Raw genomic sequence first — 23,406 nt, 5'->3', positions numbered from 1 at the left:
CTCCTTTTTCAACCCCACCTTCAGTGAACTGCTCTGTGGGGTTCCCCCAAGGGTCTTAAGGATGCTTTGTAAAATGAAAACCCGTCACCCTCCACCTGCTCTCTGTAATTTCACAATTTGCTTGCATCTTTCACTCATTGCTTGTTCCCTTCCTTTTCTTTGTGCTCATGGAAAGTCTTTTACTCCTTTGCTGTCCTTTTAGTGGGATTTTGTGAGGGAGAGAAGACACCTGCCCATGGCCAATCCACCAGGTTTAATTAGTATGATGATCCTTGTTTTGCAAACGAGGAAGCTAAAGGTTCAGCAAGTTGACCAAGGTCACCGGCAAATACGTAGTTGGAGTTTCCAGCCCATTTCTGCTTCTACAGTCCAAGCTCATCCTTCCACAACACACTGCCTATTTTCTAGAAGGGTTCAGATCTGAACCAACCTCCCTTAACAGCAGAAGAGAGGTCCTGAGTGTGCCTGACCCCAAGAATAGTGAGGAGGCCCCAAACATACTGCAGAGTCCCAAAGCCCCTGGATTCACTACCCTCAATCTGCAACCCTGTCCTGCTATTTCTCTGCCTCAAGCCCCCAGGCTCAGCTGGGTGAGGTCAACTTGCCCATGAAGAGGTCACGTTCTCTACCTGCCTTTTCTACCGGGACTGGGGATGTCCACCCCTGGCTCGGAGACAGCTGTCACCACGTGTTGCTTTTCCGATAGGGACTGTGTTTGTGTGTGCTCACACGTGTGCCTGATGACCAGGCCCCTGTTTGTCCCAAATACAACATAAGATCTGGGTTGGAGAGAGATTTGGGTTCCTAACAAGGTCGCTGTTGCTGCTGCCGTTGCTGCTGCTGCTGCTAAGTCGCTTCAGTCATGTCTGACTCTGTGTGACCCTATAGACAGCAGCCCACTAGGCTCCTTTGTCCCTGGGATTCTCCAGGCAAGAATACTGGAGTGGGTTGCCATTTCCTTCTCCAAATAAGGTTGCAATATTTAGCAAATAAAAATACAGTTAAATTTGAATTTCAGAGGAACCATGAATAGCATTTTAGTATTAAGTATTGAAGAAGGAATTCATAGGGCCTGGAGTCCATCTGAGGCCTGTTCAAGCTGATCATGCTCAGCCACCTCTCCAATGGACTCTGAACTCTGTGTTCAGTGCCTATGGAAACGACAACAGGATAAAACTCCCTCTGGACAGGCCATAAATTTTTCCATACCTATCGGAGTGTAACCTCAGGCTTATTGATTATTGGCCAATTGTTTAACTCCTTGAGCACATAACACGTGAATGATGGGGTTATTGGGATTATATTCACCCTTCCTTTGTTTATGTAAGTCTCAAGGAATTTGAAATGGTGGGTTCAGACAAGTACACATGGGATATAAAAGATTTTCACAAATGCTGGTCCAGGTCCTTGGCTAAGAGGAGACTCCGCCTTGGGCCCGCTGGTGTAATAAACTGCACTTCACTATGTGCATTGTCCTTCTGAGTGAGTTTGTTTCCCGGAACTCGTGGCTACAACAGTATGACCCATCAATATTTGGGTCATACGTTGCTCCGAGAAGAGAGGGCGGGCCCAGGACAGAGGCCTAGGCAGAGAAGCCAGATGTCCGCAGCCTGGCGCGGGGACAGCGGCAGGCCTCCAAATCGGTCGCCTCCGCCTAGAGCGCCCAGGGCGAAGTCGCCGCTCTAGCTCTCACCTCGCTGAGGCGGAAGTCGTGCACGCACTTCCGCCGGGCGGGCCCGTTGCTGGGCGGGGCGGTGACGTCGCTCCCGGAAGGGGTGGGCCCGCCGGGAGCCAGGCCGTGCGGTGCGGTGCCGCGCCGGCCGGGAGGGGGCCGGATCCCGGACCATGGCGGCTGCTGCGGCGGCCGGCCCGGAGGGGCGGCGCGCGGCCCAAGAGGCGGCGGCGGCGGCACCCGAGCGGGGCGGCGGGAGTTGCGTACTGTGCTGCGGGGACCTGGAGGCCACGGCGCTGGGCCGCTGCGACCACCCGGTGTGCTACCGCTGCTCCACCAAGATGCGGGTGCTGTGCGAGCAGCGGTACTGCGCCGTGTGCCGCGAGGAGCTGCGCCAGGTGAGCCGCGCCGGCGGGCCGCGTTCGGGACTCCCGGGCGGGCGCGGCCCGGCGGGACGACGGGGCACCCGGCCGCCGGAAGGGGACTTTGCCTTCCTGGTGTCCGGCCGCAGGCCTGGTGGCGCCGGCTTCCGAGCGGGAGGCCCGGCGCGGCCGCCTGTCGTGGCGGGGGGGGGTCCCCATCGTTGGTCCAGCTGTGGGCCATCTGGGCGCGGGAGGCAGGCGGTAGTCGAGGTCCCTGTGGGCCCAGAGCCTGCGGGCTTTCCTGCTGACCCCTAGGACTCTTGCCAGGCCGCTGGAAGGGGCATGGTCAGAGCCGGTGCTCCCCGACTCGCTCGGCTTTGGGGGTTTATTCCTCCGGTGGAGGCAGCAGGGAAAGTGGGCACCTTCAGAGGCGACCTATCCCGGGAGCAGAGGGTCAGTCTGGGCGTTTCCAGCTTAGCCGTGTGTCTGGGTCTCTCTGGGTGACGCTGAGGGAACTCCTTCTGAGACTGGCATTTTCATCTATTAAGTGACTTGTACTCAGACCTGCCACCCAAGGGGAAAGCGAAACCACTGAGGTCTCCTCAGGGTGCCTGGTGGGTGGGGATAAAAGTGTTAGAAGCTTTCATCCTGCTTGCCAGTTTCACCTGGGTGGGGGCTCGGCTCCAGAGGCGGGAGTTTCTGACTGTCCAGACTTGGAAGTCCCAGTGAGGTCAGAGGGCATCATTCCTGCCCCCCCCACAACCCTCCTCGCAATGCCAGCTGCTGGCTGGGGGCACTTAGCTGGAACTCCCTGGGTTTGCTGTGCTTTGAAATTTGTTTGCTTCCAGAATTGTGAAACTCTCCTGGTATGTGAATGGAAAGCTTGGGGTGGTGATACCTGTCAGGGAATCTAACTCTTCTTTCTACAAGTGATGCAGAAACGACATCCTTTTTTCATTTTTTTTTTTTTAAGTAGATTTTTATGTTAAAGGAGCCAAGCAAATGCTGTAATCCCATGAGCTCTGTGGGCACATATCCTATACCCTACCTGAAGAAGACATTGGCAGATGCTGTCAGTCTGTGATGGGGTGGAGCACGACAGACTCGGATCTGGGAGAGGTCTGGGGTGCAGGAGCAGTCGGTGAAACTGTGGGTCTGTCTGTGTCTTAGTCAGAAGGCTCCTCCCAGCTACGCCAGAGCCTGCCTTGCAGGCCAGGCTTGCGTGACGTGACGTAACTCTTGAATGACCAGGTTTCCCAGCGCACGTGTAGCTTCCTGGCAGTCAGGCAGGTAGGCAGGCAGGGGCAGCGGAGTCTCCATCCCTGGGCATTGCACGTCTCATTGAGAAAGTAAAGTGTTAGTTGCTCAGTTGGGTCCAACTCTGTGAGACCCCATGGACTGTAGCCCGCCAGGCTCCTCTGTCCGTGAGATTCTCCAGGCGAGAATGCTGGAGTGGGGAGGAAGTAAGCAGACACCTATATATGGCTCTTATAGCTAGCATCTGGCCTCTCTCATTCCTTGTGGGTCCCACACCCTTCAGGTGCTTTGTGGCAAGGGGGCCTGGACATGAGCTGTCAGCTGGCTTCGGCTGGGGTGTGGTTTGGCATCAGGTACCCCAGCCAAGCCGCCTTCCTACCAGGCCTGCTCCAAGTTGCTTGGCAGCAGGAGGAGGTTCTGGGCAGTTTGGGAAGATGATGCTCCTCTCTGTTCATCCGGCTTCCTCCCATGCTTGGACTTGGAATCCACCCCACCCCACCCCCATGCTATTCCCTGGTTGAGTCCTGCACTGTCCTCTGAATTCATCCTGTGTCCCATGCCTGCTCAGAAACTTCTGAACCCTGCCTCTCTTCTGCCTCTTCTATGGGACTAAGCCTCTAAAAAATTGGGAGGAAAGCACACCAAGATGCTTTGTGGGACAGGGCAGCTCTGTTTGCTTAATTCCTGCATCTTCACCTGGCACATCCCTTGGCTGACCCGGGGGACAGTCCTGCAACTGCTGCTCAGACGAGGAGCCAGATGAGTCAAGATTGCCCAGCAGGTGCTCATGGTGGAGGCCTAGGCTCCTTCCTAGCTGGTGGGCAGTGGCAGCACGGGGCCACTGACTGAGACTGATGTCAGGTCCCGGGGTCCTGCCCCCTCTTGCCTGGTCCTGTCTTTCCCACTGGCCACGTTCTTCTGAAAGACAGGTCTCGTCTTGCTTTCCACCTGGCCCTGATCCCGGGGATGTCGGAAAGGCTTGACGGGGCTGCTGTACAAAGTGGGATGTGTCTGAGCCAGGAGAGACCCCGCAGACAGCCTGGTGCAGCCCCTCTGCCCCATCTCATAGGCAGGAACTGGGAGGGAGGCCAAACCTGCTGACTCTGGTCGTGCTCCCTGTTGTCCCAGCCCCTCTTCCCCAGGGAGCCGCTCTCACCCTGGTCACGGTGGACACCATTCTCTTCTGTACTCACTCTCCGTGAGTGCTCCCTGCTCGCTGGGAGTGGGGAGCAGCAAGGCCCTGGGCAGACACTCCCCTGGTTGGGGAGTCCAAGAGGGCTTTCGCCCCTCTCTCCTTCTCATCAGGGCCTGATCCTTTTGGGGCACACCCAGGGGCACCGTTTCCCACTTGATCATTTACTGCCTGGCCCACCCAGGGGCTGCCCAGAATGGCCCATCCTCAAGGGTCTAGGCCTGGCCTGTACTCTATCCTGGGACCCCTCCCATCCCCGGGGTGGGGGGGTCTCAGGCCACCACACCCTCCTCCTTGTGCAGCCATCCAGTCCTGCCGCTCGCCTCACCCTCTCTTGAGGCAGGGACACTGGCTGCTCCCGCCCATCATCTGGCCCAGTCCTGGGTGGCCCTGTGCTGCTCCCAGGCTGTGTGCAAGGGGCAGTCAGTGTTGCCCCGTCCCACCTGCCAGCCTGCTCACCTCATTCTCAAACGAACATGGCCTGAGCCTGCACGCCCACGGCCACGTTCCCTTCCTAAGCCTCTTCTGTACTCCAGTCCCTTCCTGAGCCTGCCCAGTGTCCCCCTTTGGGCTGACTCAGGTGCGCCCAGCCCGGACTGTCCCACCAGACTGCTCCGGAGGGACAGACCCCCCCAAGCTGATGGTCACCCGGTCTAGTGAGGGTGCTCACATCCAGGGACAGGCTCTACCTGTGGTGGATCGGAGCGGAACTCTGAGTGGAGGGGCCTCCCCACACCGGTGTTTCTGGGGAGGGATATCGTTTCTCTGCTGTCTGCCAGCCCGGGACACTTTGGAAGCTTTGGGGCGTCTCTCGAGGGCTGGTCATGGGAGTGCGGTGTCCTGGAGGTTGGCTTCTGTGCTCTGCAGCACCAGCAGGTCCTTAACAGTTTGGGGCCCTGCACCTGTGGGCACCTGTCCCCAGGCAGGACTGGGGGTCTGTCCTGGAAAAGCACCCCTGGGAGTGAGGGCAAGGCAGGGCTGGGTGTGGGCTTGCTCTTGGAGTGCAGATTCCACGAGAAGAGGCCAGTGTGTGGCCCGGGCCTCTCCCACGTCCCTTCTGGACCTGTCGGGAGATCCTGGGTAGAGGGTATAGGGTGAGCCTTGGAGGCAGAGCAAGACTCCGCTGTGAAGACAGGCCACAGGAGTGCGGCTGGTGTAGCTGGGGCCACAGCCCCCACGTCCCTCTGCCTGGCTTGCCAGCGTGGTGATGGGAAGAAAGGTCTTCGGGGCCTGTCATCCCCCCACCCCTGGACCCCCTGGTCGGGCGTGGCTGGACTGGGACACTTCCTTTGGGGCAAGAGGGGGCAAGGCTTGGCTGCCCCCAAATAATGGGGCATGTCCTCAGAAGTGGAGGCTAAGCTCCCCATCTGCCCCCGCCCCCCACCGCCAGAGCCCCCAGGAACCGGTTTTAACCACCTTGCTGTGGGAGCCGGCATAACCACTCAGTCTCTCCAGCCAGTCCTCCGTTCTCCCAATTTCATGGCTCTTCTGGTTTTAGACATCCTCTGTAGCTGGGCCTAAATATAACAGGGGTGACCCTGATGTGGCCTTTCCCAAGGTGAGGATGTCCCCTGGGTGTGCTGGTGCAGACGCTGAGCTGAGGCGAGTAGCCAGCTCCAGGCCGGGGGCAGTGGCAGATGAGAAAGGCGCTGAGCAAAGAGGTGGGCCCATGTGGTCTTGGTGGCGGGCCGGGGAGGATGGGGGGCCAGAGGATGGGGGCCCCCGCAGGGAGCAGGGCCCTTGTCAGCTCAGGAGGGACCTGCGCCTGCAGGAGGGCCCTGGGGGCCAGGCTGGGGTGACCTTGTCCCGCGTCATGGTCTAGCCCAGCAGCTTTACTGAGTGCTAGAGACTCTGAGAAGCGGCCAGCTGCAGAGTTTTCACGTCCATCACACCAGCTCAGCCGTGTGGCACCCCCAGACCGCGCAGTTAATGGGGAGGAAGCTGGCCAAGAACAGCTGGGGCCATGACCGAGTCCTGGGGGGGCACCCCCTCCTGTGACATCACAGAAGCCTCATGGGGGTGGAGGGCGGCCAGGTCTGATGCACTGTCGCCTGATACAGTCTGGCGGGCGGCAGCCACTCTTGCCTCAGCTGCTCCTTGGAGTGTCTCTTCTTCCTCCCGAGCCTGTTGTCCTAAGCTCAGCACCTGTGTGATTGAGCCTCCGGTGGCCGGCTGTCTGATCTGTCACTGTCCCTGGGCAGCCTGTCTATCTAGGGTGGGTGGGGTCGCTGCCCCCTGGAGGCGTGACCGGCTGTTGCCTCTCTGTCTTGGCCGCCCTCGGGGGGTCTGGCCGGGTGTGGGGAGAGGGGCCTCCCAGGAGGGGCCCTCAGTGCCCCCTTTGCCCTCAGCCCGACAGCACCCTGCAGTGGGCGTCCACAGCCTGCCCAGCGGTCCCTTTGGGTCTGGTTTCAGGTGGTCTTCGGGAAGACACTCCCTGCCTTTGCCACCATCCCTCTTCACCAGCTGCAGCACGAGAAGAAGTATGACATCTACTTTATGGATGGAAGAGTGTTCGCCCTCTATAGGTGAGAGCAGACTTCTTGGCCGGGGTCCTGTGGGTCTGCGGGCGCACCACATCCCGCCTGTGCTCCTCGCTTCCCTCGGGGGTGCGACGTCAGGGCCTGGTGGCTGGTTCCTGTTAGCGGGCTCTCCTGGAACGGGGGTGCTCACAGCCCCCTCCTGCAGTGGTAGTGGAGGTGGGGGGTGTGGCGGGGGAATTCCGGGGTTCTGTGAGGTGCACCAGAGCTGGTGCGAGTCAGGTCCTTCACCTGTAGAGGAAAAACCCCATAAGGGGTACGGTCATCTTGGGGGTAGCCCCCGTCTTCCTCCTGGCTCTCGCTCCCGGGGTATCTGCAGGGCCGCGGTGGGGGCCGTGGGGTTCTCGTGCTCCCTGGGGCTGGTGGTGCTGAGTGTCCGGGGGGGCTGGCCTGGTGTCTCCCCAGGCAGCTGCTGCAGCATGAGTGCCCACGCTGTCCTGAGCGGCCGCCCTTCAGCCTCTTCGGGGACCTGGAGCAGCACATGCGGAAGCAGCATGAGCTGTTCTGCTGCAAGCTGTGCCTCAGGCACCTGCAGGTGAGCCCGCCAAGCCGCCTTCCGGAGCCCTGCCTGCCGGAGCTCTGTCTCCTGGAGCCCTGCCGCTCCTCACTCCGCGGGCCACCAGGTGGATGGGCCTGGGCAGCACTGAGGCCACTAGAGGCCCTCTGCGCCGTGGGGCCGGGGCGGGGGCAGGAGGCCTGGGAGCCCACCTGCTCCCGCGCCCAGCGCCCCTTCCCCGCAGATCTTCACGCATGAGCGGAAGTGGTACTCTCGCAAGGACCTGGCTCGGCACCGCATGCAGGGGGACCCCGACGACACCTCGCACCGCGGACACCCCCTCTGCAAGTTCTGTGACGAGCGCTACCTGGACAACGACGAGCTGCTCAAGCACCTGCGTCGTGACCACTACTTCTGCCACTTCTGTGACGCGGATGGGGCTCAGGACTACTACAGGTGGGCACGGTGGGGCCCGGGGTGCCACAGGTGGGTGTGGGTACATGAGGACTCCTGGACCAGGCGGGCCGGCACAGGCCCTGCTGATGCCCGGTCCCCGCAGTGACTATGCGTATCTGCGCGAGCACTTCCGCGAGAAGCACTTCCTGTGCGAGGAGGGCCGCTGCAGCACCGAGCAGTTCACTCATGCCTTCCGCACGGAGATCGACCTGAAGGCCCACAGGATGGCTTGCCACAGCCGCAGCCGCGCTGAGGCCCGCCAGAACCGCCAGATTGACCTGCAGTTCAGCTACGCACCGCGGCACTCGCGCCGGAGCGAGGGTGAGCGGGGTCCCCGCCACCTGCGCGCCCTGCAGGCCTCAGACCTAGGCCCTGACCCGACCCCTCAGCATCAGCAGAGACGAGGGACACAGCCATGAGCACGTGCGGACAGGAGCTCTTCACTCGGCCTGGCTCCCAGAGGGCCTCAGCTCTGCTGTGTGGGGGTCCCTGGGCCTCTTCTCTGGGTCAGGAGGATTACTGAGCGCCTGCTGCGTGGGAGTCCCTCCTGGGACGGTCGGGCCAGGAGGCCCAGGCCCCTCTCCCATCCCAGTTCCTGCTTGACCTGGTGTGCGGGCCGTAGGGGCCTGGGGCCACTGTGACCCCTGAGAGGCGTCTGTGCCTGCCCCTCGGGTCCACGCTGTGGTGCACAGGGCGGTCTCTGCGGGGTCCGGCCTGGGCCTGACTGGGCTGTGTGCTGGCTGCAGGGGTCATCGGCGGCGAGGACTATGAGGAACTGGACAGGTACAACCGCCAGGGCCGCACAGGCCGGGCCAGCGGCCGCGGAGCCCAGCAGAGCCGCCGAGGAAGCTGGAGGTACAAGAGGTGGGAGGATTTGCGAGTCGCCAGGACCTCTGTCCACCTGGCTTCACCAGAGGCCGGGGCAGTGCGGACAGCTGGGCTGAGACAGGCGCTGGGTCAGGGAGCTTGACCTTCTGGCCTCTGTGTCCCGGGCATGGCAACAGGGCCACTTGGTGTCCTGAGTGGGGTGTTCTCCTTTCTCCGCTCATTTAACCAGGGATGCCACGACCCTACAGACGGGGGTGTGAGGGGCCCCAGTCTTGGGGGTGCAGTGCAGGTATGCCAGGAGGCCCTGGCGTGGCGGGCACATGCTCTGGCTGGGCTGCCCCCGTGTCCGGCTGGATCGAGGCATCTGCGGTACCGAGGCGCTGCCCCAGAGAACTGGGCTGGGTGTTTCCCGGGCGCTGGAGCCCGAGGTTGGTGGGGAGGTGGTCCTGCTGTCCCCACAGTGCCCTCGCCTGGCCAGGGAGGCGGGGCTGGCACCTGTTCTGCTGGCTGCTGGCAGGCCGGCCTCTGAGGTCCCAGCTTCCCAGGGTGAGGCCCCTCCCTAGCCCTTTCCGTTGCGTCGCTGTAGTCCTGGGCCTGGCCCAGCCTGAAGGCCTCCCCATCCCAGGGAAGAAGAGGACCGAGAAGTGGCAGCCGCCATCCGGGCCTCTGTGGCCACCCAACAGCAGCAGCAGCAGCAGCAGGAGACGCGCAGGACTGAGGACCGGGAAGAGGGCGGCAGGCCCAAGAAGGAGGAAGTGGGGCTGCGGGGTCCCGAGGAGGCCCGCGGCCCCCGGCGCCCAGCCCGGACTCCGGGCGAGGGCCCAGGTGAGCAGCTCTCCCTCAGGCAGGCCCGCCAGGCCTGATCCTGCCCCCTCGACACTGTTCAGCTCTGACAAGGGTTCTTGTGTGTCTCGCAGGTCCCAAGGAAGCCTCCGCCAACGGTCCGATGAGCCAGGAGGCCTTTTCCACCACTGGCCCATCTGCAGGAGCCACACTGCCCAAGTACGTGTGTGTGGGGCTCGGGGCTCCTACCAAGGGCTGGGAGGGTGGGTGTGGATGCCAGGGCTCCTGCAGAGGCGGGGGCGGGGCAGGCCAGAGCCTACAGGCTGCTGACCCCTGTCCGCTTTCTGCACAGCGCTCTCCTGCCCCCTACTTCGAAGCTCAAGGATGAAGATTTCCCCAGTCTCTGTGCCTCCGCTTCGTCCTCGAGCTCCGTGGCAGCCGCCCCAGGCCCTGTGGGGCTGGCGCTGGCTTACCCTGTGCCCGCCAGGGGCAGGACCACCTTCCAGGAGGAAGACTTCCCTGCCCTGGTGCCCTCTGCCTCCAAGCCTAACAGCGCCCCCACCAGCCTCATCTCTGCCTGGAACAGTGGGGCCAGCAAGAAGGTGGCGCATCCTGCCCCAGGGTCCCAGTCCACCAGCGGGGCCAGCCAGCCCCCCAGGAAGTCTGGCAAGGGGGGAAAGGGGGGCAAAAAGGGTGGGCCGCTGCCCGCAGAGGAGGCGGAGGAGGATGGCCGTGCAGGCCTCACGGCCCAGGAGCTGCGGAGCGTGCCCACGACGGTCGCTGTCTCCTCCCTGCTGGCTGGGGCCGCCACCCAGACCTTTACCAAGGTCGGCAAGAAGAAGAAGATGGGCTCCGAGAAGTCGGGTGCTGCGTCGCCCCCACCCCCTGACAGAGAGGGGCCCCCTGGGGCCGAGCTGGCCCCCACGGCTACCCCTGGCAGAGCTGAGGGGCCCGCCACCGTCATCGTCAATGGACACTCAGAGGGGCCGGCCCCGGCTCGGAGCACCCCCAAGGAGCCCCCTGGGCTCCCAAGGCCTCTGGGGCCACCCCCCTGCCCCACGCCCCAGGAAGACTTCCCAGCGCTCTGTGGCCCCTGCCCACCCAGGATGCCCCCACCTCCAGGTAGGTGTGCTGGGCCTAGGCCTGCTACGGGCCTTCCAGTGGGAAGGGGCCGCGGTAGTAGAATGAGGCTCAGGGTGGCGCAGGCGGGCAGGGAGGCCCGTGTAGGCCCTTCCCACTGCCTCGGAGCCTGGTAGCCAGATCTGGATGCAGGAGGCAGGCCTGTGAGCCCGTGGCCGTGGTCTGCCGTATAGCTCCCCTGTGACCTTTCTTCCCGCAAGTCGGGGAGTCCTGGCACCCTCTGGAGATGAGGACAGAGCAGTTAACTTAGGCCAGGGTTTGCCATGAAGAGCACAACACACGTGCCGGCCCTTGGTGGCGTCAGCGTCAGCAGGCCCTGGACCCGCTCTGTGGGGACGGGCTGCTCTGTGGGGAGGGGTGGCGTGGGAAGTGGGGACCAGGGCCTGCCTGTGCCTGACCAGTGAGGTCACGTCCTGGGACCTTCCCGTGCACTCCACGCCCCACAGGCTTCAACGCCGTGGTGCTCCTGAAGGGCACCCCACCTCCGCCAGGCCTGGTGCCCCCCGTCAGCAAGCCGCCCCCTGGCTTCTCTGGCCTTCCGTCTAGCCCCCACCCGGCCTGTGTCCCCAGCACTACGACCACCATGAAAGCGTAAGTGTGGGCGGGCCCCTGGCCCCGTGCCCCCAGGGGAGAGTGCCCTCACCTTGGGCCTCCCCAAAGGCGGAAGCCTCCACCTCCTTCCGATTCAGACCCAGGCCAACGCCTGTGCCCCGGGCCTACCTGGTCCCCGAGAACTTCCGGGAGAGGAACCTGCAGCTCATCCAGTCCATCAGGGACTTCCTGCAGAGCGACGAGGCCCGCTTCAGCAAGTTCAAGAGCTACTCGGGGGAGTTCAGACAGGTCAGGCAGGCAGGGGTGCGGGGGGCTGGCCCAGCCACCAGGGCCCAGGCCGGGGCCGGGCGTAACTGGGTCTGGCTCTGGCTGGCAGGGCGTGATCTCTGCAGCCCGGTATTACAAGAGTTGCCGGGACCTGCTGGGGGAGAACTTCGAGAAGATCTTCAATGAGCTGCTGGTGCTGCTGCCCGATACAGCCAAGCAGCAGGAGCTGCTGTTGGCCCACACGGACTTCCGGGGCCGCGAGAAGCCTCCCGGCATGAAAGCCAAGAAGAACAGGAAGAGCGCGTGGCAGGCCAGCACCCGGCAGGCGGGCCTGGACTGCTGTGTGTGCCCCACTTGCCAGCAGGTGCTGGCGCACGGCGATGTGGGCAGCCACCAGGCACTGCACGCCGCCCGGGACGATGACTTCCCCTCCCTGCAGGCCCTCACCAGGATCCTCACGTAGCTCCGATGTAGCTCCCGCCAGCGCAGGCAGGAGCCACCTCACCCACAAGCCTCCTTTCTCCCTGTCCCCACCCCCAGGCAGCCTGTGAGGCCACCTGCTCAGGCCCCTCAGCTGGCCGGCTCTCCGGGAATCACCGGGAAGGCCCGCCATGACTTGCTGGCACACCCTCGTGGCGGATCCCTCTGGATTCCTCCTGAAAACTAGAGAAACCCCTGCCGCAGCAGCAGGCTGCTCTGGGTTTACGTTCTCATGCCCTGGAGGGCGCCGGGGAGGGAAGGGCCAGGTGCCGGGACCTGTGTGTGCCCTCAGGGCTGGTGGCCACAGCGGCGCCTTCCCGGAGCCCCGGAGCCCTAGTGCTGCAGCACCGCGGTCCCTGAGCTAGGGTCCATGGGTGCTGGAGTCAGATGTTGAGTGTGTTGTGTAAACAGTTGGCTGTTTCGTGACTAAAGAACGTTCAGGATTAAAAGACACAAAATTGTGCTACTTGAAGTTGAATCTTCTTATGAGACTGGCTGAATCTGGGATCTCCAATTGTCTCTGAACTTTTATAAGACAGTTTATCTTCAAATAAATTTATTTTGCAATAATGCACATAGCTGGTGTTCTCAGCTTCTCTGCATTCCGGGGTCACCCCACTCAGAGTGGTCAGATGCTACAGTCCAGGTGGTCTCAGTACTGTGGGCCAGGGGTGCGAGGCCCGTGGGGAGAGGGGGCAGCCAGGCTCTGCTCACAGGCAGAAGCAGCTGACCCCGGGCCTGGGTCTTGGAGGTAAGCACCGCCCAAGCCCTCCAGAAGCAGACCAGCCATGCTTGACCTACACTGTGTACCCAGTAAAACTGTCCTTCCAGAACCCAGGAGTCACACAGACCCAAGGTTTACATCCACGGGCCACTGAGAGAGCTTCTAAAGTAAATTCCAGCAGGAACAATTTAGAAACGGTTCCAGTATTTTGGAAACGGACCAGGCATGTGCTAAAATCTCCCCATTCTGCCACAAATACATATAAATAGTAGGAAGCAAGAGCTAAATGCATAGCCACCTCCAAATGAGGCAGCATCCTTACTTGAGAAGAAATGGAGATGTCTTTCTGAAAGAAGAAGGGGGTGGGCACTGCCTGTCTGAACCTGAGGGCCTACCTACTTATGGTGAGACTGAGCTTCTGGATGATGGCTGAGCTTCGGTGCCTGCTAGGAAGCAGAGCCGTCACCCTCTTCACTCTCCATAGGGCTGCTAGGAGCCACCTGTGCTCCCTATCACACAGGAGAAGCCCCCCTTAGCTGATGCCCTCTGAAGACCTGAGCACAAGCCAACACCCGCAAAGAGTAACCTAGAAGCTGGGCTATCTCACTCATGATACTAAAAACGCTGATTCTTAAAGAACCAAGAACCATAACAATACCAGGCAACAAAGCCTGATGACAAGCACTACCCTGAGTAGTTTATGTTAACACCTACTGCACCTTAGCAGCTACTACACCTACTCCAAGTACTACACCTACTGCAAGATCAAAACAGTCCATCCTAAAGGAAATACAGTCCTGAATATTCATTGGAAGGACTGATGCTGAAGCTGAAATTCCAATACTCGCCCACCTGATGAGAAGAACTGACTCACTGGAAAAGACCCTGATGCTGGGAAAGACTGAAGGCAGGAGGAGAAGGGGACGACAGAGGATGAGATGGTTGGATAGCATCACCGACTCAATGGACATGAGTTTGAGTAAGCTCCGGGAGTTGGAGATGGACAGGGAGGCCTGGTGTGTTGCAATCCATGGGGTCTCAAAGCGTCGGACACGACTGAGCAACTGAACTGAACTGCACCTTTGACCATGGGAACTGCTCTTGTCTGGAAGGGTACAAGTTGAGAGCAAGCTTGAACATGGCCAAGCCAGAACCCCAGCCCTAGGTCCTGCCTGCTTCCTTGAATCAACTAGAAGGTTGTTAACCAGTAAGAAATGAAACTCCCAAAAGATGAATTCAAAAATCAGCAAGACCAAGCTGGGGATGTCTCCGAAGGGGAGCTGGCCATGGAACATGGCTCTGGACACTGCATGGTGCACAGGGCAGGGGTCTCAGGAACAGGAGGTGGTAAAAAGGGGACATCTGGAGAAATCACGATGGTTTTCCCTAGCACTCTCCAGAACAGGGGCATCAGCCTGGTCTCTACCTCCCGGCCCCCTTCTGGATTCTGGGCCCTGGTGCTCTTTGGGTCCCAGTATCCGGTACTGGAGGGGCAGGAGTGGAAAGGTCACAGTAAACTCATTTACCGTCTTTATTGTAAAGAAGTTGCAGTTGGAACATGGGACACTGAAAATACACAATCACGGATTGTTCTTTCAGAAGAGGGAAGGAGAGATCCATATATACAAAAATTGTAAACATGTTCACTTAAATATCCACAAATAATCGGTCTATGCTACAATGTACAGGGTTGTCACTCAACTGCAACTCCTGAGAGAGGCATCTGTCTGTAAGAATGAACGTGGCAACCGCATTTGGTATTGACTTAATGTGAAAAGCCAGCTTTGAGCAATGCATGAGTACTCAGCTATGCAGAGGGACTCCCCCCCACCTCGGGCTGGGCCTTAAAGTGGGGTGCAGTGTGGGGAGCTGGACTAGTTGAGGAGGCCTAGGTAAAGGGGTTTGCAGGGAATGGCCGTCTCCAGGGCATGGCGGACAGGTGGAGCCTCGAGACCTCCTCTCGTGCGGGGCGTGTCCTGCAGGCACCCAGTGTCTGGAGCTTCCCTGGGGCAAGGTCTTACTGAAAGGCTGCGAGAGGGCTGATGCTCAGGCCTACAGCCATGTTGTGCTTTCCTGGCCAGAGCTGCCCGCAGCCCAGCAGGGGCCTGGGCTGAGGCAGGTAAGGGCTGGAGCTGGGGCCACAGACAGAGGGGCTGCTTGTGGGGAACTACAAGGTGAAACCTTTAGACTTGACCACAATCACAACATCCACAGGGCCGGGCTACTCTAGTGCGCCTGTGAGAGAAAACGGGGGCAGCTCCAGGCAGAGCAGGGGGCCCCACAGGGTGAGACACCAGGGCAGAGTGAGGACCACCACTATCCACGGGGACAGGGGATGGGGAACTGGCCACGTTTGCCGGGCCACGAGGTGAGGGCGCTGTCCCTTCCCCCAGGCACCCCAGTCCAGGGCAGCCCCCGCACCCGGCTATGGAGGGCAGCTGGACCTCTGACCCCGGAGTGGGCAGGTGAGCCCTGGCTGGCTCACGAGGAGAATGGCTCCCTGCCAGGCTGGTCCATTTGAGGCTGGAGGACACGTGCCCAGGGCCATGATGTTCCCTCCTCAGGACCTTTGGCCCTGAGCTGGGGACTAAAGGGACCAGAGGAACTTGGGGGGCACAGCCCAGGCACCCTGGAGGCCACCTTCTCTTGACCCCAGATGACCCACAGCATCCACTCCCGGCTGCTGGGCCGGGAGGACCTGAGGGAGGCCCCAGGAGGCCTTGGACCCTGCATGGGTGGGGCAGCCTTTGCGCCTTGTCTGGGCCTGCTGGCCTCTAGTAGGCAGGGACCTGGTACCCTTTGGGGCTGGTGTCCAGGGTCTCGGTGAAGGGCGGGCTCTGGTAGGTCTCCGTGCCTTCCACACCACTGCCCACCGGGTAGCCCGGGTAGGTCTGGCCTGCCCCAGCACCCAGCTGCTCGGTGGCAAAGAGCGACATGTCGGTGCCCAGACGGAACCGCTGCAGGGCCTTCACGGTAAGCGCCACCTGAGGGGGAGTCCGGGGTCAGCCAGGGCTGACCCTGCCCGGACCCTGCCCGAGCCCCAGCCCCACCGCCAGCCGGCCGCACTCACCCAGCTGAGGATGGAGAAGAAGCTGAAGGTGATGACGGCGCGCGCCGCGTCCCCCGCCTGCGCCGTGCCCGGCCCGGGTGCCGTGCGCTGCCACTGGTTGGTGAGGAAACAAAAGCCCACGAACCACAGGAAGGACCAGAGGCCTGCGGGACGGCGGACTGACAGGTCGAGGGGCGCTCCACGCAGGCGCCGGGCCCAAACAGGAAGGAGACCCCGCCCCCGGGCCTGTCCCTGCCCACTCGATGAGAACCGCGCCCCTGGCCCCGCCCCGCCCGCTCCGGCCCCGCCCACCTGAGAAGCCGAGGTCGAGCAGCACAGCGCGCCGCCGGTCGCGGACGCTGCTGATCTGCTGGAAGCGCACGTCGAGCAGCAGGAAGCCGGCGCAGGCGAGGAAGGCCCCAAGGCCGAGCGCGACTCCGAAGCGGCAGGCGCCCGCGTTGCCGTTGAAGACGCAGCGTAGCTCTGGGCCGCTGTCGGCGTTCACGTAGCCCTCGTTGACTATGGGCCCGAAGACGGCGATGGAGAACACCTGCGGGCGGCGGCGGGAGGCGCTCAGGGCCCTGCGGTACCCCTTAGGTCTCCTAGCCCACCGTGAGCGCCCACGTGCCCCTGAAGCCCAGGATCCATCTCTGGGGGCGGGTTGGTGTCTTCAGGGACCCCTCCCTTAATACCTACCTCAGGTGTAGCAACTATAGACACAGCCTTTAGTGAGGATCTACTGTGCACTGTACTTAAAATGGCTACATGCCTTATTAGTGCATGGAATTCTCCGAAACAACCGCGAAGGTGCCATGGTTCTTATCTGCTTTGTAGATAGGGGGCTCGGGGGTCCAGCAGGTGAAGTGACTTGTCCAGGGGTCATATGGTTGGTAAGAGCCAGGGCTGGCATTCGAGCTGTGTCCTCTGTACCTTGTGGAGCCCGAAGTGTCTCCCATGGCCCACTCCAGAGCGTGGGGACAGGATCTGTGACCCCCAGGCTTGAGTCAGCAGGGTTGGGAGAGTAGATGTGGAGTGGGGAGAGAGGGGGCAGGGGGCACACAGCAGAGGGACAGCTGCACAGAGCTGTCAGCCAGGACCTGAGTGCACCCTGCCTTCAGCATGCCCGAGGCTGTGCAGTCTTGTTTCCCAGCATGCCAAATGTAGCAGGCACAACTCATGGGGTGGTTGGGTTAGAAATAATGCCCACCCAGCATCCTGCACTTTGTGGGCACTCCAGTCTGGGATTAATCATCAATACCATCCATAAGTTCTGGGGTTCAGTCATACCTCAGTGCCCTGTGGCTGGAAGGCAAGGGAGGTGGTATTAAGTAGTCCCTCAGTCATGTCTGACTCTTTGTGACCCCATGGACTGTAGCCACAGTCCTTTTAAACCAGATGCTGCTCTTGGAGCCTTGGGCAGCCATCTGTTTCTAAAAAAAGAAAAGACCTCCAATTTCAACTTCATTTTTCTCCTTTCCTGCCCCAGCTCCTAGAGACTAAGAGGGAAACCAAAGTGCAAGATACTGACATGTACCCCCCGATTGGTCCACCAGTTGGGTGAGAGCTGGAACCAGAACGTAGGGTCCCTACTATCTGGTCTAGCCAGAGTCACTCCACCCCAGGGCCCCTGCCCTACCCTGAGCACCACCCTCCTGGAAGACAGGTGAGTAGATGCCAGCACCAGCTGCCAGCAGTTGGGCACAACCCAGAACTTGGCATTCCACCTTCCGTATCTCCTGCCTGAACGGATGGGAAGGAGGAGCAGGCCACTGGGCCTAGGGTTGCTCCAGTAGGCTAGGCTGCACCAAATCTGCCCCTCCCACACCACCTCCAGGAAGCCCTCCCAGTGCAGAGCCCCTTCCAGCTGCCCCACGCAGAGGAATCCCGAAGCACCTCCACCCCCAACTCAACGGTTGCAACCGGGGGGTCCTGGGAAGGGCCAGTTCCCTTCGAAGGAGCCTGGAGGATGTGCGCGCAGGAGAAGCAAGGGGGAGCCTCGGCCAGATCCTCTTGGTTCCGGTAGCCTCTCCTAGTGCTGAGGCTGAGCGCCCAAGCCCTCCGCGAATCCCGTCCCCACCCCTGTGCCCGTTTCCAAGCGTGAACACAGGAAAAACGGAGCGAGGGCTGAGGAAGGGCACTGAGTTAGACCTAAGGAAGAACTGGGAGGTGGGTGCGGCGGGTGGTGACCCCTCAAGGTCCCCGGCTGTCGCCGCCGGCCCCTCCCCCGCCGGCAGGTGGGCGCACCCAGCCCGGTGACGTCACCCTAACCTGCGGCCGGCGGGGGAAGGGCCGGCGTGGATGGGGAAGGGCCGGCGTGGATGGGGAAGGGGCGAAGGGCAGGGGCGAGGCAGAGGTGATCGGGGTGCGGTTGGCGAGGCGAGGTGGGAGGGGGTATCGAGGCGGGGTCTGGGGCCGGCCACTCACCCAGGATGCGACCCGCAGCAGGGTCTGGGGCCGCCGCGCGAAGCTCACAGGGTCCAGGGCTGCCCCCGCGCGTCCCGCGCCGAACGAGCCTCCCTCCATGGCCAGCCTGGGCGGGCCGCGCGCACCCGGGGCCCTCTGTCCGCCTGTCCGTCGGGCCGGCCCCGCCCGAGGCCGCCTGGGGATGCTGCGAGTGCTGATGCTGCCGGTGCGGCCAGTGCTGCTGCCGCCGCCGCCGCCTTTCGGGAGCGCGCGCCCGCTGCGGCGGGGACGCGCGGGGCGGAACCGAGCCCGCGCCCCCACCCTGGTCCACGCGCCCAGGGCTAGAGACCTCACCTCCCTCCGCCCCGCCCACTTTCCACCCCCGGTTGGCACCGCAGGACCACCCCACCCGCCAGGAGACCACTCCACCCGCCAGTCCCCACCAGGAGGCAAGGTCAAGGGGCCGAGTGCCCCCACCCCAAAAATAGTCCGGAGTTGGCAGGGCCCGCAGACACTGTGCTCAGCCTTTGCGGTAGCCACACGGATGGACGGACCGTCGTGACCCTGCTCCTCTGAACAGGGCCCTTTGCTGAGTATATAAGGAGGTAACAAACCCAGGGCTCCAGTGTCTCTCCCCAGCCCTCAGGGAAAGAGAACCCAGCTTCCATGAGTCTCCCTTCTCCTTCAGAGGATTCCAGCCTCCCTAACGGCATGGGGCACTTCTGCCCTCAGGGCACTGCCCAGGCAGGCAGAGCCCAGAGGCCTTCCGGGTTGGAGGGGGAGCATCTCTGCTCTTATCCTGTGGCTGGATGTGGTCCTGCGGAGGGTGCCCACTGAGCCCCTTCCACACTCCTGGGTCTCCCCAACTGACTTTTGGCAGTGGGGAGTTTGGCAGAGCGGGTGCCTGGCTCCCTTGCACACCTGCTGGGTTTCTTCCAGAGATCACCCAGCTTGGGGTTGGACAGGGTCCCTTCCTTCATAGTCCTTCCAGGGAGCTGGGCAGGGGCCCAGGTGACGCTTGTTTCTGTCCAGGACATTTGAGGAAAGTCCACATTCCTTGAGCATTGGCAGTGCCTAGCGTTCCACCACCCTCTGTGGAGGAGGGGACTCTTTAACCCCCTCTTTCTTCAGATGGTAAACAGCCAGTCCGGGAGTTCCCTGGCAGTCCAGTGGTTAGGACTCGGCACTTTCTCTGCCAGGGCTGGGTTTGATCCCTGGTCAGGGAACTAGTAAGATCGCGTAAGCTATACAACGTGACCAAGTTTGTTTGTTTGTTTTTTAAAAAGATTGCTTTAGTTCCTTGATCACAGAAAGTGAAGAGCCGGGATTGAAACCCAGGTCACTACCATGCCAGGACAGATGACGCCAGTTTCTATCCAGGACATTGAGTAAAGGTGTGGCCTGGTTGACTCGATGCTTTATGCATCCGGTCCCATACCTCTCACCTGTCAGCAACAGTTCCGTCTCATCCATCATTCATTTCCCCTTTTACTTGATTGGTTACATCCGTGCCTAAACCTGCTACTTCCTTCCATTCCTGAACCCACTTCCCTCCAGCTGTCACTGCTCCTTTTAGTCCCAGGGGCAATTCAGGCACTGCCATCCTTTTCCAATCCTCCTGGGAACACTGACGTCATCCTCTCCTCCTGTTCCTCCTACTTCATGGGCCCTTTCTTGTCTCTTCCTCTTGTTCTTCCTGTGACCTTTGAGCTTAGGAGTCCCCGTGTCTGGTCCTGGGGCTCTTCTCCCTGCTCTGTGCTCACTCCCTTGGTCTCCATGCTCACAGCTTGAGCTAGGACTTTCCCTTGAACTTGAGTCCCTCTTGTCGTAGCCTGGAAATCAGTCTGCTGCAAAGTTGAGTTTTATTGGGAGGTGAAACTTTGAGGAAGCCAGAGTTAGGGAGGAAGGGAAGTGAGGCAGGGAAGAGGGGAGAGCCAACATGGAAGGCGTGAGCTGACCACAGCCCTGCTGGCTCCCAGCACAAAGGTCCCCCTGTGCTGGGGGCGTCCATCTGGTGTACCAAAGAAGTGACTCCTCCGCCGGTTGCCCCTATTTCTTTGTGTCACCTGGCCCCTCTGGTTAGCCCCTGTGGAAGCCAGCACCCCCGTGGGGCCAGTGTGGTGAAGATGCCGAGGAGAGGCTGTGCCCAGGAAGGGGCTGAGACATGCTAGGAAGAGGTGACCAGAGCTTTATGACCACAGGGGTGGGGCACACTGTTGCTGGGCCATTCCAGCTGGGAACCAAGCCCTGGGAATGGGTGTGGTTGAGAGGATCTGGGAAGGCCCTAAACCTGGGTCTAGGTCACCGCAAAACCTACTCCACCCATAGCCTTCTTATCTCACTGACACACTGGGCAACTCCCTCCTTCCAGTGGCTTGGGCCAGAAGCCTGTAGTCACCTTGGACTCCACCTTCAGAATGTATCCAGTGATGCCTGCCACCCACCCTGGGGTGAGCTTCCCTCTCAGCTGCTGTAGAGTAGGTGTCGTTCCCTCCCTACTCTCGGCCACCTCCACCACATTCCAGCTGAAGTCACACCTTGCGGCCCCTCTGTTCCTGATCCTCCACGAGGCATGTTTGGTCAGAGCTGGGTGTTAGAACCACATCCTTACTGGGGCCTTGAGGACCTTCTGTCATTCAACCTCCCCTCCTCTGATCCACTCTCCCTCGGCTCCAGCAACTCAGCCTCCTGTTCCTGAATATCCTAGCCCACCCTGGCCTTGGAAAGGCCCCCTTCTCCTGGGGAGCCAGAACCCAAATAAGGGAGCAGCAGGCCTGTCTGCTGTTGCAAGTCCCAGCACAAAATACGCTGAAGCCAGGGCTTCGGTCATTTCTCCAGCATTTTATTTTGGTCTCGAGTTCCACGGAACCTGTAAGGCCAGAGGCCGGATTGGAGGCGAGCAGCAGAGTTCGGTCCATAAGCCTCTTTCCTGATGTGCAAACAGCGCACAGCCTCCGGGGCTACAGTCACTATCCCACGCTGTCCCTCACAAGGTGGGGAGACACTGGCCAGGCCTGAGGGGCAAGATGGTGGTGCCCAGCCAGGCCTGTGGGCTTCCTGTGTGGAGAAGCAGGTGGCGGGGTGGGTGAGCAGGAGGCCAAATCCTGAAGGGAAGGGACGTCCTGGGCTGCCCCTGCCTCCCCTGTAGATAGCCTCGCGGGCCCGCAGTGAGGAGGCCACCACTGAGGTGCCTGCATCGGGCTCCTCCACTTCTCCGAACCGCAGAGGGAGAGGGTTCCCAGGGCAGGGTCTGGGGACCACCCAACGGAGACACCACAGGCTCTGTGTGTGACGGCACTTTAATGAGCCCCGCCCCCTCTGGCCGGGTCTCCCCAGGCTCAGCCGCTGGCTAGTCACAGGAGCCATCCTTCCAGCCGTCTCGCCAGCGCTGGTCCACCAGTGAGCAGTCGAAGTCCGGCTTGCCCAGCTTCCGGTTCACCTCGTTGTGCAGACGGCAGAGCCACTGGGTGAAGCTCACCCGACTGCGCGTGTCTGGCTGGTCCCTGTATATCCTGTGTGAGCGGGAGCACGTACAGAAGGGGGCAGGCTGTGCTCCCAGCATGCCCGCCCCACCATCTCCTGGCTTGCCCAATCCAGGGAAGAGAGCTGGGGCCTAGATCCAGGGGTGCCCTCAGGCTCTGAGGAATTCCCAGAAGGGGGCTGACCCTCCAGCCTCAAGTCCCAGTGGACTCTTAGGCCTGCTCCAACCCCTACCTAGGGCATGTGGCAAACCCCTGACAAGAGCCCTGGGCAAGATATTAAGACACAAGGTCTCCGCTTTACAACCTCATAACAATCAGGAGGCCTCACCCCAGCGTCCCTGGCCCCAGGCAGCGTGTGGAGGGGCAGGGCTGGAATAAAGGCCTACCTGAAAACCAGGTCTGCTTATTCACATCTTTGGCCCTGCCACACCACCTCAGCAAGAGACCTCGTATAAACGCATGCCCAGGCTCCAAACAGCAAGGGCTGCCCTTTCCCCCACAGCCAGCCCAGAAATGCTTATGGCTGCTGAACAACAGTTCTTGGGCTCCCCAAAAAGGCGGCTTTTGGAAGCAAAAGCAGTGAGTTCCCAAGGCCTTGAAACTGAAGGTCCTGCTCTAGAAGCTAGGCAGAGTGGAGTCCCCGGAAACCTGCCGGAGTCTTCATCAGTGCTAAGCAAGGGATCTCATGAGAGCAGTCCTCCAGGGGAGGGAGCTCCGTGGTTGCAGAAAGCAGCAGCCCCCAGCAGCAGGCCCAGGCCTAGCCTTTGAGGAGAAAGGCGATGGCTCCAGAATCCCTCCGCTGTTGGTGGTCCCTGCTCTCGACAACCCGCTGCCACGACTGGCCTCTACTTCTCTAGGCTCCCCTTTATGACATCTGCCAGGGGCCCCAGACCCAGGCTGCACACGCTGCAGACACGACTCACCTTTTTCTTATGTCTTCGGCACACTCTTCACACGGGTAAAACTTGGAAAATAAATGTATGAACTGGGCCATATCCTGCTGTTGCTCTGGGGTGGGCAGGTCGGGGTAGTAGGCAGCCAGGGTATGGAGGACAGCCCAGCTGTTGCGGCCCAGTTCCTCGCGATCCTGAGGGCAATCCTCCCTAAACTTGCTGTCCCGCTGTGGAAGGAGACCGACCAAGGGTCAGTTCGGTTTTCCCCGACCAGAAACCTACAAAGTTCCCTATTTTTTTTTCCGCCCCAGCCGGAGACCCACTGACCGGAGACAAAGTCCTGGGGCCGATCCAGCCCACACATGGCCAAGAGCCAAAAGGCTGGGCCTACCTTGGGGGCACGGTTGGGAAGCGCCGACCCCCGGGGAGGGGGCGGGGAGCCTGTCCAGGGTGCCCGAGGACAAGGTGTGGGGGCCCCCCTACGCCTGCACCTTCTGCTGCGTGCGCATCCACGACTTGAAGTCCACGCAGGCCCGGCAGGGCCACCGCGGGGAGGCGAGCTCGGAGGCCGGAGGGTCGGACGCCGGCCCCGCGGATGGCGCCCGGGCCGAAGCAGCGGCTTTTCTCCCACCCGCGCCGCGGCCGCGCGCGTCCGTCACCAGGTCGTCCGTCACTTCGGAGCGCGCGCCGCCAGGAAGGAAGAAGATCCCAGTGCCGAAGCGGCCGCGCTCGCTGGGCGCCGCCATGCCGCCCGCGCAGTGCCTGCCGGGCCAGCGCAGCCTCCACAGCGGCAACCAGGCGGGCTCCAGGCCAGCGCGCGCGCCGCCGCCGCC

At 61.4% G+C, this 23,406-nt stretch overlaps 3 protein-coding genes across 4 annotated transcripts; 1 reads left to right on the top strand and 2 right to left on the bottom strand.

The window, feature by feature from the left end:
• The first annotated feature begins 1,825 nt into the window (after positions 1-1,825).
• Positions 1,826-12,596, top strand: ZNF598 (zinc finger protein 598, E3 ubiquitin ligase). 2 transcript variants are annotated; one of them, XM_040254079.1, is made up of 12 exons: positions 1,826-2,070; positions 6,896-7,008; positions 7,426-7,555; positions 7,761-7,972; positions 8,076-8,293; positions 8,719-8,827; positions 9,426-9,625; positions 9,718-9,802; positions 9,936-10,705; positions 11,170-11,314; positions 11,413-11,563; positions 11,652-12,596. In XM_040254079.1, exons 1-12 carry the CDS (start codon positions 1,846-1,848, stop codon positions 12,003-12,005), a joined length of 2,712 nt encoding a protein of 903 aa, XP_040110013.1. In that variant the 5' UTR covers positions 1,826-1,845; the 3' UTR covers positions 12,006-12,596. The 2 variants fall into 2 exon arrangements, with proteins under 2 accessions (XP_040110013.1, XP_040110008.1); XM_040254074.1 differs by having other exon boundaries at positions 8,719-8,836.
• Positions 12,597-14,263: 1,667 nt separating this feature from the next.
• Positions 14,264-18,414, bottom strand: SYNGR3 (synaptogyrin 3). The gene is made up of 4 exons (XM_040254065.1): positions 18,220-18,414; positions 16,108-16,345; positions 15,817-15,959; positions 14,264-15,730 (listed from the first exon to the last, which is right to left on the bottom strand). Exons 1-4 carry the CDS (start codon positions 18,316-18,318, stop codon positions 15,521-15,523), a joined length of 690 nt encoding a protein of 229 aa, XP_040109999.1. The 5' UTR covers positions 18,319-18,414; the 3' UTR covers positions 14,264-15,520.
• A 2,605-nt stretch (positions 18,415-21,019) lies between these two features.
• Positions 21,020-23,397, bottom strand: GFER (growth factor, augmenter of liver regeneration). The gene is made up of 3 exons (XM_040254055.1): positions 23,065-23,397; positions 22,604-22,800; positions 21,020-21,710 (listed from the first exon to the last, which is right to left on the bottom strand). The coding sequence occupies exons 1-3, from the start codon at positions 23,317-23,319 to the stop codon at positions 21,548-21,550; spliced, it is 615 nt and encodes a 204-aa protein (XP_040109989.1). The 5' UTR covers positions 23,320-23,397; the 3' UTR covers positions 21,020-21,547.
• Positions 23,398-23,406: the final 9 nt, after the last annotated feature.

Source organism: Oryx dammah, unplaced genomic scaffold (genome assembly GCF_014754425.2).
Source record: "Oryx dammah isolate SB20612 unplaced genomic scaffold, SCBI_Odam_1.1 HiC_scaffold_2, whole genome shotgun sequence".
NCBI classification, from domain to species: domain Eukaryota; kingdom Metazoa; phylum Chordata; class Mammalia; order Artiodactyla; family Bovidae; genus Oryx; species Oryx dammah.
Note: the sequence above shows the minus strand (reverse complement) of the source record. Positions and strands in the feature narration are given on the sequence as shown.

Excerpts from the sequence above, each read along its gene's own strand:
- ZNF598 (XM_040254074.1), top strand. The coding sequence starts at position 1,846 with ATGGCGGCTGCTGCGGCGGCCGGCCCGGAGGGGCGGCGCGCGGCCCAA. Across the intron at positions 9,803-9,935 it reads GCAGGAGCCACACTGCCCAA|CGCTCTCCTGCCCCCTACTT; the intron begins GTACGTGTGTGT and ends CTTTCTGCACAG. Across the intron at positions 10,706-11,169 it reads CAGGATGCCCCCACCTCCAG|GCTTCAACGCCGTGGTGCTC; the intron begins GTAGGTGTGCTG and ends CACGCCCCACAG.
- SYNGR3 (XM_040254065.1), bottom strand. The coding sequence starts at position 18,318 with ATGGAGGGAGGCTCGTTCGGCGCGGGACGCGCGGGGGCAGCCCTGGAC. Across the intron at positions 15,960-16,107 it reads GCTCGACCTCGGCTTCTCAG|GCCTCTGGTCCTTCCTGTGG; the intron begins GTGGGCGGGGCC and ends GCCGTCCCGCAG. Across the intron at positions 15,731-15,816 it reads TCTTCTCCATCCTCAGCTGG|GTGGCGCTTACCGTGAAGGC; the intron begins GTGAGTGCGGCC and ends ACTCCCCCTCAG.
- GFER (XM_040254055.1), bottom strand. The coding sequence starts at position 23,319 with ATGGCGGCGCCCAGCGAGCGCGGCCGCTTCGGCACTGGGATCTTCTTC. Across the intron at positions 22,801-23,064 it reads GGATGCGCACGCAGCAGAAG|CGGGACAGCAAGTTTAGGGA; the intron begins GTGCAGGCGTAG and ends CTCCTTCCACAG. Across the intron at positions 21,711-22,603 it reads GCCGAAGACATAAGAAAAAG|GATATACAGGGACCAGCCAG; the intron begins GTGAGTCGTGTC and ends CCGCTCACACAG.